Source organism: Lepidochelys kempii, chromosome 4 (assembly GCF_965140285.1).
Source record: "Lepidochelys kempii isolate rLepKem1 chromosome 4, rLepKem1.hap1, whole genome shotgun sequence".
Lineage (NCBI taxonomy): Eukaryota > Metazoa > Chordata > Testudines > Cheloniidae > Lepidochelys > Lepidochelys kempii.
The window spans coordinates 65,057,474-65,069,859 of NC_136383.1; the positions used below are offsets into that span (position 1 = coordinate 65,057,474).

At 38.4% G+C, this 12,386-nt stretch overlaps 1 protein-coding gene across 4 annotated transcripts in view; it reads right to left on the minus strand.

Annotated features, from left to right (window-relative positions):
* The window catches only part of NPY1R (neuropeptide Y receptor Y1), an 87,670-nt gene that overhangs the window by 65,340 nt on the left and 9,944 nt on the right, over nt 1–12,386 (minus strand). For all 4 annotated transcript variants that reach the window (XM_073341520.1, XM_073341516.1, XM_073341518.1 and 1 more), the window contains one exon: nt 11,264–11,338. In XM_073341520.1, the coding sequence (XP_073197621.1) occupies nt 11,264–11,338 (75 nt within the window). Of the gene's footprint in view, nt 1–11,263; nt 11,339–12,386 lie in introns of those variants that run through there.

Here is a 12,386-nt window from a genome sequence, read left to right on the forward strand (position 1 = left end):
TTGTTAGCCAAGTACTCCCAATTACTTGGATAACCCCTTCACACTATGTTGACCAGATTTGCCTTAGGTGCTTCCTAAAGCAAACATTTTAAATACAAGCATAGAGTCAACGCCTGTAACTCCAGATATAAAAATGATATATGCATACAAATAGGATGAATTCAGTAGAACATAACCTTTGCAAAGATCTATTACATGGTATATCTAATATAAAACATATTCCAGTTATGTCATATTTACACTCATAAGCATATTTGTATAAAGCATTATGGGGGCAACATCACACTATACACCTATAGTTTTTCACACCCAAAGACCAAGTGTAATGTCTCCATTGTACACCACTCGTTGAAAGGCATGTGCTTCAAGCCCACTTTCAGGCACTATAATATGTTACTGTTAATACACAACTGGATAAGTACACAACCATATAAGGAGGCAAGATCCCTTCCCCGAGAAACTTTCAGACTAAGTAGTCAGTAAGTAGGAGAGGAATGGGATGTGAAAAAGCAAATAACTGAAACAAGAAGTGATGTGTGGTGTGTACCTTGGTTTCACATTTTTAACTATTATTGAGTCATATTGCTGCTCTCAACATTCCCATCCATTAACATATAGGAAACTCTGCACATAGATATCTCCCACCAAAGCAGATCCAAGAGATCAGCCACCTCCTGGAGTATAGCAAACACCACGATCACATGCATTTTTTGCCCCTTGGAACAAATGCAAGTGAATCTAAAAATTAACATATGAGGCTGATCATCAACAAAATGTGCATTACTCCTGATCATGAACTGCATTATCTATTTATGAAGATTATATTTTATTGGGGCTGAATTGCTATAAGAAATGTAACACTCTGCCATAGTCAGCAATGCATAAAAGCACATTTGTTAAAGAATAGATAGATGTAATTTTCATAGGGATGGGTGTGGAGTGGGGAAGCGAAACTGGTCGAATGACATTGGAGACCAGACTCTTTTCCTAGTTAAGCCAGTGTAAATCTGGAGTAGCACTATGGACTTCAGTAAAATTATTCTGGATTTTCATCAAGTTAAATAAAATTAGAATCTGGCCTTTAGAATGTCTTTTTGGAACCTTCTGAACAAATCTGAAATCTATGATACATAGTGTATATTACTGTAAAAGTAAAAATCTTATGCGGAATTAGCCCCAATCAAATGGATTCCAGGAGTGGTGCAGTGGTAGGCTTGAAATTTGTTCCTGGACAAAAATAGGGAGTAAGAGTCACACTGGCAAAAAGGTGTAGAATAAAGATCTGTGAAAGAGTAGGAAGCATAAGCCCAGTTTTCATAGTAGAACTGATAAAAAGGACAAATAAGAGGAAGAGGCTGCAGGCATTCACCCCTGTGGTGAATCCTTATTATCATTATTAATAATTAGTATTATTTTTATTGATTTATGTTGCAGTAGCACTTATAGACCTTAACCAGATCTGAGTCACATTATGACCGACACTGTACAGACAAAACATTAAACAGTTCCAGCCTTCAGCCCTATAAGTGTAAAATAAATAGTGCAGGCCTGATTCTGATGTCATTTACAGTCTGATGTCATTTATGTTCCTGATATAAATCAAGAATAACTCCAGTGAAGTCCTTGTGTAAAACCAATATGGGTGAGGCTAGATTCAGGCTCTGTAATTTCACACAGTCAAGGAGTTATTTGAAACTGTAATTTTCCAAATAAAAATGTCACCCTTCAAACTGAATTATCATATGTTTAATCTAATATTGTCCATACTTAATTTTAAAGATATTACTTTGGAGGCCAGCATTTGTCATCACATTGTTGCTGTTCTTTGACTGCTGAAGATTGCTTTATAGGAAGCATTGTTATTAGAGAAATCTACAATTCCTGCCACAAACTGATATTTCTTACAGTGCAGGGTGAATTTGAAATGCAAATCATTCAGCTCTGGAAGATAATAATAATAATAATGATTATAACAAAATAGCAGCAATCATAGCAATAATAATAATTAATAAACACACACTCTTGGTAATGAAAAAATTGTAAATGTGTACACCTGTCAGGAACCAAAAATACACTCAGCAATGCCAGTGCATTTCTTCCAATTTTTCACTGCAGTAACCTAGTTAAAATCAGCAAGCCAGACAGTTTTGGCAGATGCATTTGGCTTAAAGTTGCATTAAGAAAAATGCACAGTACTAAGGGACACTGGGGAATCCATTATATTTTCTGCTTCCATAAGCAAAGGACAGCAGTAATAAACATATCTAATTTGGAGTGGGGGTGAGGAAAGAGAAAGCTTGAAATAAGGTCCTGATCTAAAGCTCATTTAAGTCAATAGGACTCTTTCTATTGACCTCACTGGGCTTTTGATCAGGCTCTAAGGCCCCGGTTCAGCAAGGTACTTTTGCTTCTACCTAACTGTACGCAGATGAATAGAGTAAACTGAAGTCAATGGGACCACTCATGCTGAAAGTTAGGTAGATACCGAAGTATCTTGCTGCATTAGGGTCTCAATACGCACTCCTGCAGACTGCAATGACAATGCTAATGCAGAAACTGTCTACACTGCAATGTAAGCTCATGCTTGAGCCCATGCACTAACCCATGGCTCGGACCCAGGGTCCCACAGCCCTAGAGGGCTGGAGGGTCTGACCTTAAATCAAACCAGGACCCAGCGTCCAAGTCCTATTTCTTTGCAGTTTTGCTACAACCCCACTTGACTCAGATCCCAAGAGTCATCCAGGACTATCCCACAATTCCATGGGAGAACTTCCTTAATCCTCTTTATCACGACAGTCTGCAATCCACTCTCCTGAAAACAGAAGTCCCCTCACCCCCTGGGCAAAAGGCAGCAGATCAGGTCAGCATTAACCCATTCTGTTTTGATCACCAATCTGCAATCAAAGTATTAGAAAGCCTCCTGGGTTTGCAATGGAGAGTGAACTGATCAAGCCTTTTGCAAAGTGAGTTGCTTCCTGGTAACGTGCAGGGTGAGCAATGAAGTTTTCCCACATTGTACCATGCTCCTAGAGCTAGAGCGGCCACATTTTGGGGGTGTGTGCTAGGGTCTCTGTGATATGGTTACTTTGAGTCAGGTTTGTGCTCTGCAGTGTGGAGGCCAGAGGTTCAATCATGGGTCAAAAAATTCTTAATCTAGGGTTAAAATACAATGTAGACACTTAAGCTCAAGGTTCCCTAACATGGGACAGTTCACTTGAGTCCCACTAACTCTGGGCTTACATTGCAGTGTAGACATACCCAACGGGGTAAACAAAAGGCAGCCTGGACTTTTCCAGCAATGGCATTATTGAAATATAGCATTTGCTAAATCTAGAAAAAAATATAGGAAAGAACTTTTATTGTCAAATATCTGAGGATCCTACAAACAACAAAATATAATACATACATACAACTATAGGTGAGTATGAGGGAGAGACTTCAATACTGATGGGAAAATGATAGTAATAAAACTATTACCTTACTTTTGTTTTTGATGTTATCTCATCACAAATTTGTCTGTGTCTTCACCAAATATTAAGATATAGCTACAAGTAGTTAGAGCCAGGATGTTTGAAATATAACAATGCATGTTATGTTTAGCTAGTTATATTACAAAATGTTCAAGCTAATCAAAGAAATTCCAGGTGCTCTCTGCTTCTATTGTCACACCCGAGCCCCCACCACCACCACCACCACCAAGGGGTACCCTGGGGGAGGCAGATCAGCATTGTATATGCATTGTATATTGCTAACGCTGTTGCAAGCATCGCAGGGCAATTTGGGAAGGGTCAAAGGTGTGAGTGGGGAGTGGAAGATTCTTTTGCAGGCTGCGAAAGGCCAAAGGGGGAAGGAGAAAGAGAGCAGAGAACAGGTTAACTCAACACTGCAGCTAGCAAGCTCAGTCCAACGATAAGACACTGGCCCCAGTCCAAGGTCACGGCGCTAGATGAAAAATTATCTCACCTAGCCACAGCCAGCTATGAGAAAAGAAAAAGTACACTGAACCAGGGCTGCAGAGCTGGAAAACACCGGCGAAACAACGAGGGGCGTAGCAGAGCTTCGCGTCCCTGGAGCCGTTGTGTTTTGGGAAAGCGGAGAAGACCACAGAAAGCCGGTTTGGACTGGCACAAAGAGCACCAGGAACAGAGGTCATGGAATGGAACAGCCCCAAAGGAGCCCAGGACTTAAAACCCTCCTGAGAGCTGAAGCAATTTGGAGATCACAGCGGACCCTGGACGACCTGTGCACACATGACAGAACTCCCGTCCACCCTTCTCCCTCTTCTTCTTATGTTACACCCAGGTCTGGCCAGCCTCATGTAGTGCGGGTGTGAGTATGAAAGTGGGTTAGGGCTTGGGGCACTAATGCTTTCTTCCTTCCTCTGAGTGATGTGGGGAGCACCCATCACTCTCCGGTGTTATTTTATTATTTTATCAATAAAGCTTTAAAACTTAGACACTTGGTGTGTTCCATCATCTCCTCCATTAACAATCCTGTGGCCTCAGCCTGATCACCTGATGCCTCAGGCAGATTGGTAACAGAAATCTGTCCCACTATCACCCAAAGACAAGTCAAATGTCAAGCAGATATCCCTCATTAGCCATAAAACCATGTTTATTACCCTTAGAGTGTCTTATCTAGACTAGGATACCTCACTCTTGTATAAATACCAGTTTGGTACAAATGTAGTCCTTATCTCAAGAATACAAACCATGTAAACATTCATGCTTTACGAAAAGATCTGACATGAAAAAGAACGTAAGGTTGGGTTAACAAAGCAGTAAATCTTCATGTAAAGTTGGCTTTTTCACCCTCACGAGAACAACTTCTAAGTAAACATTCACAGAGAATTCTAGAAATATCTTACTGAAAATAAATTTTATAATAATTCTAAAAACAGCAGTCAGAAAAGCCTCTAGGAAAAACATATGTAGTTGCAAATGTTTTAAACTTTTGTTTATTTCTAATGTTGAAATGGAAAATCATTTTGAATGGCATATATGCAAGTATTTTACCGAAAGGCAAAGCACCTAACATAATTTCCTAACATCATTCCTATGTAAATGGTAAAATGCTTTACGTACCAGTGATGCTTTCCTGGGGTGTCCAGAACTATAAGTCACATTGTTACCTATCTGCCTCAGCAAAAGAGAGATTTGCTGGTGCTACACTAAGTGTCAGCTCCCTGCCATCCCAGTTAGTTAACCGGCCAAACAAACTGCTTAGAATTCTGCCAGCCCACACTTTGCTTTGTAAACTCTAACTTGTTGCTCTTCAGTTCCCAGACTCCCTGGAGGAGTGTTCCGCTGCAGTATCCAGCCCCTCTCACTGGACACTCACAGAAATTACAAAGACTGCTATCTCCAGAGAGGCAGTTTAGACACCAGCCTGTTAGCTCAGCACACTTTACTATTATATATTGCACTGAGATGAACTTAAAATAAAACCAGGACTAAATGTATTAATAAAGAATAGAGATTCAAGTGATACTAAGCAAAGTTAAAAAAATCAGAAAATTGTCATAAATAAAATAAAAGTATAATATGATTTCTAGAGGCTACAACTTTACAGGCTACAATCTTTGTCTAGGGTGGTTTTCTCACCTAAAGCCTCCTCTCAGAATCACAAGGCCTCCCTGGGCCAGGATCCAGCTTTCATGGATGCAAAGACCACTGATCTCTTTGTTCCCTCAAAGATGGATAACAAAATATCTTTTGTGCTTATAGTTCCCCAAAAATCATTGTTTTGACCCCAGAGACAAGACACCGCCTTGTGGCCTTGGTTTCTCATGATGGTTTCATATCCCCCAGTCAACCTGGCTTTTCCTGATGACTTATTGCAAATGGGGCTTCTTTTGATCTTGTTTTCACAATGCTTCAGTTATCTCTCTGCCACTAATATAAATATCTTTCCTCCTGTCTGGAAGAAAACCTATTCTCTCTTTGTTTGGTTACAGATTTTAAAGCATAATATCAGTGAGTATCCTTAATTTCTCATATAATGTTAATACACACATTTCACAATGATATGAGTGACCAGGATATTACCAGCTTTCATTAAATACCTTACAAGACAGTCTTTATAGATAAATACTATGACAGCAACATGTTAGGTCCAGTGAGTTTGTCAGGCCTGATAGAAGTTGCTGACACAGAGTAGTGAACCGCCAATAGGCCTCAGTATCACGGGACCAGCCTGTAATCTAAAGATCTTGCTAAACCAATTAGTAATGTAAGAAGCCATTCAGGTATTGAATATTTATTTTAATGGGGATTTAATTATTGGCAGTGCTCAAGCCATATTAGGAAAACAAGAAGAATAATCTCTCAAAAATTGTTATGAAGACTCAACAACTTCTTTAAAAGCTATTTAAGATAAACACACTCTAAAAATCATTGAATTTTTGAAAAAACAGTTTTAAGAACCATAAGTTTTAAGTTTAAATTTAGAAGGAATATCTCAGAAAATGGACTGCATAAAAAAAGAGTTAAAACTCTAAACTTAAAGTTGTCTGAGAATCTCTCACCACAAAGACAAAGGAACTATAACTGCCAAGAAAGAATTACAATCCCAATGCATACATACATTAATAAATTATATATTCATAAGATAAAGAGGCTTTTAAGGATAACCTATGAAAGTACTGAGCCAATGAACAGAAATCAACTTGGAGTCTAAACAAACCTGAAAGTGGCTTTTCTATAATTTCAAGCGAATAGGAAGTAGAATGGTATAAAACTCTGAAGTGGGTACCTCCACACACACACACCCTCTGCTACCCTGCTTAAACAGCAAGCATGCCACAAGTCATCCTGTCCATCTCTACAAGCAAGCTACTACAGAGACCTAACAAGAACAGAGAGGACTAAAGAAGAAACCAATTCTAGGAAAAGCGCCCCAAAACTTTAACATGGATTGGTGAAAGAAAATTAACTAAAACACTGGATTAGATTTTAAAACTCTTGTAATCATTTTGTTTAGCTATGGAAATTCTGTTGTAACTTAAAATACTAACAGTTTCTCCTGTTAATCAACACATGGTTAGACTATGTATTCCTGGAGAGGAGACAGGGGCTAACCATTGGCAAACCAAGAAATTGCAGATTTAAGTTTCTTAATACTCATAATTGGCTTGTCTTGAAGATCCTTAAATGGCTTCCTCTAAGTAACTGATTTAAATATTTTCTTAGATTTCATAAAATTGTTTATTTTGCCCAATTATAAACTGGCTGGTTGTTAATAACAACAAGACAGGTATCACCTGCCCTTAAACACATTATTTTGTCCATACATAAACAATTTTAAGTATCTAGTAAGAAACTAAGACTAAATTGACAATAACTTTGGGAAACAATATACTTTGGTCTTAATTTACCAAATGAAGTACATCCTGATTTCACTTTTAAATGTGAAATCTCTTCTAAAAGTTCTCTACAAAGAGGCATATAGAAGAGATTGTAACAGAACTAACCAGTTTATCAGTTGTGTTCTGTAATTTGTTTTGTATTGTTTAATGGTTTCTTTTCTTTTCTTTAATAATAAATAGCATGGTTAATAAGTGTGGTTATGTTGCATATCATGGTGTCCCCTAAGGTATGCAAAAGAATTTCTGTGACTAAAGTAGTGGGACTCACATCTCTGAGATAGTTTTATAAATAACCTTCATTAATTATTTCATCTTTTTATTTTGGTTTTCCTGGTTTGGCAGTAAGAGAAACACGTACTAAGAGCTGGCCCACCATTTCTTGATTCTCTGGACTAAATAGTTTTAGTATTTTTTAAAGTAAAACTACTTAGCTTGCAACAATTTAAAATTACCCCTTTCTACCCCACATAAGTATACAAGCTTCTCCATTAGGTGAAAGATTTATAAAGCAAAAGGACCACATGTAAAGAATCTTAAAATAAAACGAGGAAGAAAATGGAACATGTTAGTAGATAAATTTTGTCTCCAAAATGAGATTCAGCCATCAAACCCCCAATAGCATTTCCACAGAAATAACCAACCTCACGGTCAATATATTGAAACACTTGTGGCATAAGGAATACTCAACACAGAAACCTGAGGCTCCTCCAAGAAACACCTTTTCACAGACATCAGCAATAAAAGTAAAAAAGAGCTACGCCGCATCAGTGAGAATAAGAACAAGGGAGATTTAAGGTGGCCAGGGCTCTGCTCCTGCCATAAAATAGTTTGCCCTCACCCTGTAGAAGTGAAAGAAACTGAACTCAATGTTTTGCCAGTGTCAAGGGCTGCACTGTAGAATATACTTTTCTGCTAATGCCAAAATGGTTTTTTTCTTTGGCCTTGGTAATGAGATCCAGGTAAACCTGAGATGGAAAGTTGTAACAGGTTATCAGTTGTCTTGCCTGGCAGTTGTGAGGATCTCTCTCTTTTTTAAAATGGTGTAACAGAGAAATGTAATTGTTAGAGGTCACTGCTTGGGCATGCTTTCCAATGCCCCACCAACCATTTATATGACAGCTTGCTGGCCTCAATTAGTGCTTGATTCTGCCCTCAAATCTTCATATACATATTTCAAAAAATGCAATAATTAATGATTAACTGTTGTTCTGCTGTTTTTCTTCTGTCTTTCAAAATGTATGTTATGTCAGATATATCTGTTCTTGTTTGAAGATCTCCAAAATTAGTAGTAGACTGATTGGGCATTGGAGATTTCAGCGTAAATTACACCCATGCAACAGTCTGAAACAGACATATCTGGCATACATTTCTGAGGGCAGTGTGGATCTGTGAAATCTGCTCATAGCCTGATATGCACATGGAAAATAAAGTGTTGTGATAAACAGGAATTCTCTGTGCTGAACTGATCCTGCCATGCCTGGGTTTTACAAACACATGACACAGTATAAGGCCCATTCAGGAAAGCATCCCTTCCCAGAACAGAACTTAAGTGCAACATATTGACAGCCTTAACCCTGTACCTTCTTTAATTTTTTAGCTTACATAAGACCAATAGTGCTATTTTTTAACAAAAATGTCATTTAATATGTATCAGCATCAGCAACAGGCAAATTAGAGCATAAAAGATGTGAGTTGGTTATAGTTTTTTCCTTTCTTAAATTACATGACATCCCAAAACATTTGGACTTCAGTAAAACTGATGCAAAGAAGAACATATCTTCCTTTCAAACACACACTGGTAATGACTCAGTACTTGTCTTTTCACCTTAGAGAGGCAAAAACTGAATATCAAATAATTTAGACATGAAAAGAACATGGTAGATCAGTCATGATTTTGATCTATATCCTTTAGCCGAGAAAAAGACTGTCAATGCAACTTATCATTTGAGTATAATTTAGCATCTCTTCCCTCTACACCCCCTCCATCCAGCCAAATTCCTTTCAACTGCATAAATCAGAGGTGTTATCTGAGAGCACGTTCTGTACTGTAATATATACTGTAAAAATGAGAAAGGTAAAATCCATATTTCTTATTTCTTCCATTCACCGCAAACCAGCTGGTTAGAGTCTCTACGGCTAAAAACTAGAAAAGGACCTGAAGAAAAGCCATGGATCAAAACATCCTCAGGCTTTGGACTCCAGATCCAACTCTAGATCCAAAGTTTATGACTTGAACTTACCTGTATAAAAGGCTGAAACTAAACCCAAGAAGCAAATCCTTATGATATTTGGGACAGATCTGGGGCCCTGATTCACTAGTCCATTCCTATTCAGCAAAGCAGTTAAGAAAATCTTTAACTTTAAGCATGTGCTTAAGTCCCATTGACCTCAGTTAGAGCGATTTGCTGAATCAGGGCCTTACTGAACAGGGCTGGATTAAAGCATGTGCCCAAACGTTTTGCTGAATTGGGGTCTAGATACAGGTCAAGATCCAGACTTTGCTGGTAGAACTCATTCCTACTAAAAACCCTGGTTATAAACAGGGTCAATATTTATCAAGAATTTTCTTCTTTTAAGAAAAACTGATGTTAGAACAAGAGGTGCAATGGCAAGTTAGTTGTGGGTGGGTAATTTATTTTACTTAAAATGTTGACATTTTATATAGAAGTTGATCATTTCTACTAGATGCTGATCATACATCCTGAACTGGAATTAGCTGATATTCATCTTCCATGGCATCTTCAGCATATGTCCCACCATGTCACTTCATGGAAGTTCTGTAATAATTTTTAAGTAAAAATATTTACATACAGGATCAAGGTGGAAGGGATCTGGTTCCTCCTCACTAACAATAGTAGTAGTAGGATCTCAAGCAGCTTCTTTGTATTGGTGATTGATCCTAATGGCCAGCTGAAAAGCTTTTGAACATCATTCAGCAAGGCATTTAAACACATGTTGAACCTTATGCTCAGGAGTTCCATTGACTTCAATGATGTGTAAGTGTCTTGCTGAATTGGGCCATTATCGTAAGATGGCAGGATCAGCACTGGACACTCAAGCCACTGGCCTTCTGAATGGTCAGTCCTGAACATAATTAGCAAATATCCCAGGTCAGATGGGTCCAGTTATGTAGGAAATTTTTTTCCCCAGGTTTAAACATAATTTTCAGAGATGGATTCAAAGGGATTAAAAATCAGGGGAATTGTTTTAGTTTTTTTAATTGTAACCATAAAATACAGTCCTTAGTTAAAGGCCTCATACAAGATTACTTTCCATCACACCAACAGTAGGTGTTAGCCTAGAAACAAATAAATCAATTATTCCTTTTATATCTTCATGTAGTCCTTCTTTATGAAGACACAAAGGCAGTAGATCAGAATGCACAATAACAAGTATTTTGAAAATGAGGAATATGGGACTATTAATCTGAACACAGATAATTATTAACATGGTAACCACATATGGTAATATTTTATCTGCTATCAATCATAAAAATACTGAATGTTAAAAAACAAAAGCAAAATGTTTGTTGCTGTGGGGACAGGAATCTAAGATAATGTAAATGACCAAACAAAGGGAGGCTATTAGATTTTTATTAAATAATTCAATGTATCATTTAAGGCTGTAGTTTGGATTTGTATGTACCATACATAAATGAATAAGTAATAAGAATGCCATATTGATTCCTCTCTCTCTCTCTCTCTAAAACATTCTACCTGGCTGGAAGTCAGAACAAAAGCAATTTTCACAGAGTTTTGTCTAGAAGTCAGGATAGGTTGTGGGTTACAAGTGGACAGTACCACACAATAAAAAAACTAATCTCAAAATTGTGTGATTGTTGCTTTGGTAAATGTGAAACTAAATGTGAAACTGTGGAATTCATGTGGACAACATTACCTTGGATGAATGGCTCTCATACAAGGGAACTTGGCTGGTACAGGATGAGGGAAGTAGCAGTACAGGGAAGGAAATCTGAAAATGAAGAACAGGATCAGTGATTTGCCAGGTGGCGGGGAGGGGTCGTCTCTTGCTAGCATTGGGGGACCCTGTTGTCAAAATATTGACATGAAAGTGAAGGTGAATGTTAGGATAATCTATGAGGAAATGTTTAAAAACCTGGGTGTAGTTTGTCTTGAGAAAATAAGACTGAGGGGCGGGCAAATAGTCTCCACATATGTTAAGGGCTGTTATAACATGGACAGTGGTCAACTGTTCCCCATGTCCACTGAAGGTGAGACAAGAAGAGATTGGCTTAATCTGCTGCAAGAGAGATTTAAGTTATATATTAGGAAAAATGTTTTAACTATAAGGGTATTTAAGCTCTGGAACAAGCTTCCAAGGAAGGTTGTGGAATCACTGTGATGGGAGGTTTTTAAGAACAGCTTAAATAAACACCTGTCAGGGATGTTCTATGTTTTCTTGGTCTGACTCAGCATGAGGATGTACTAGATGACCTCCTAAGATCTCTTCCAGCCCTACATAAAAATACTCTGAAGAGTAAAGATTTTGCCTTTGAAATGCCCTAGCAGGTGTCAGGCATTAGCAAACACATTGTCCTAAATGAGGAACCTTCTCATGCCCATAATTCTCTCTGCAATGTCTTCACTTCCCTCCACCATTCCAAATAACAAACTGTACTGTTAATATATGTTGTTCCTGAAAAATATACTGGGCTATATCCTCGGCTGAAGAGTACACAGCGCTTCTTGGGGAAGGAAGGGGGAAGAGTTCAAAGGTGACCTGATGCTGGGCTGGCTGTTCACCAGGCTGGCTCCCAGGTATAAGACATAAGACCAGCCATACTGGCTCAGACCAATGGTCCATCTAGTCCAGTGTCCTAGCTTCTGACATTGGCCAATGCCACGTGCTTCAGGAGGAATGAACAGAACAGGCAATCATCAAGTGATCCATCCCCTGCCATCCATTCCCAGCTTCCGGCAAACTGAGGCTAGGGACACTTCAGCGCAGGGCTTTGCATCCCTGCCCATCCTATCTAATAGCCATTGATGGACCTATCCTC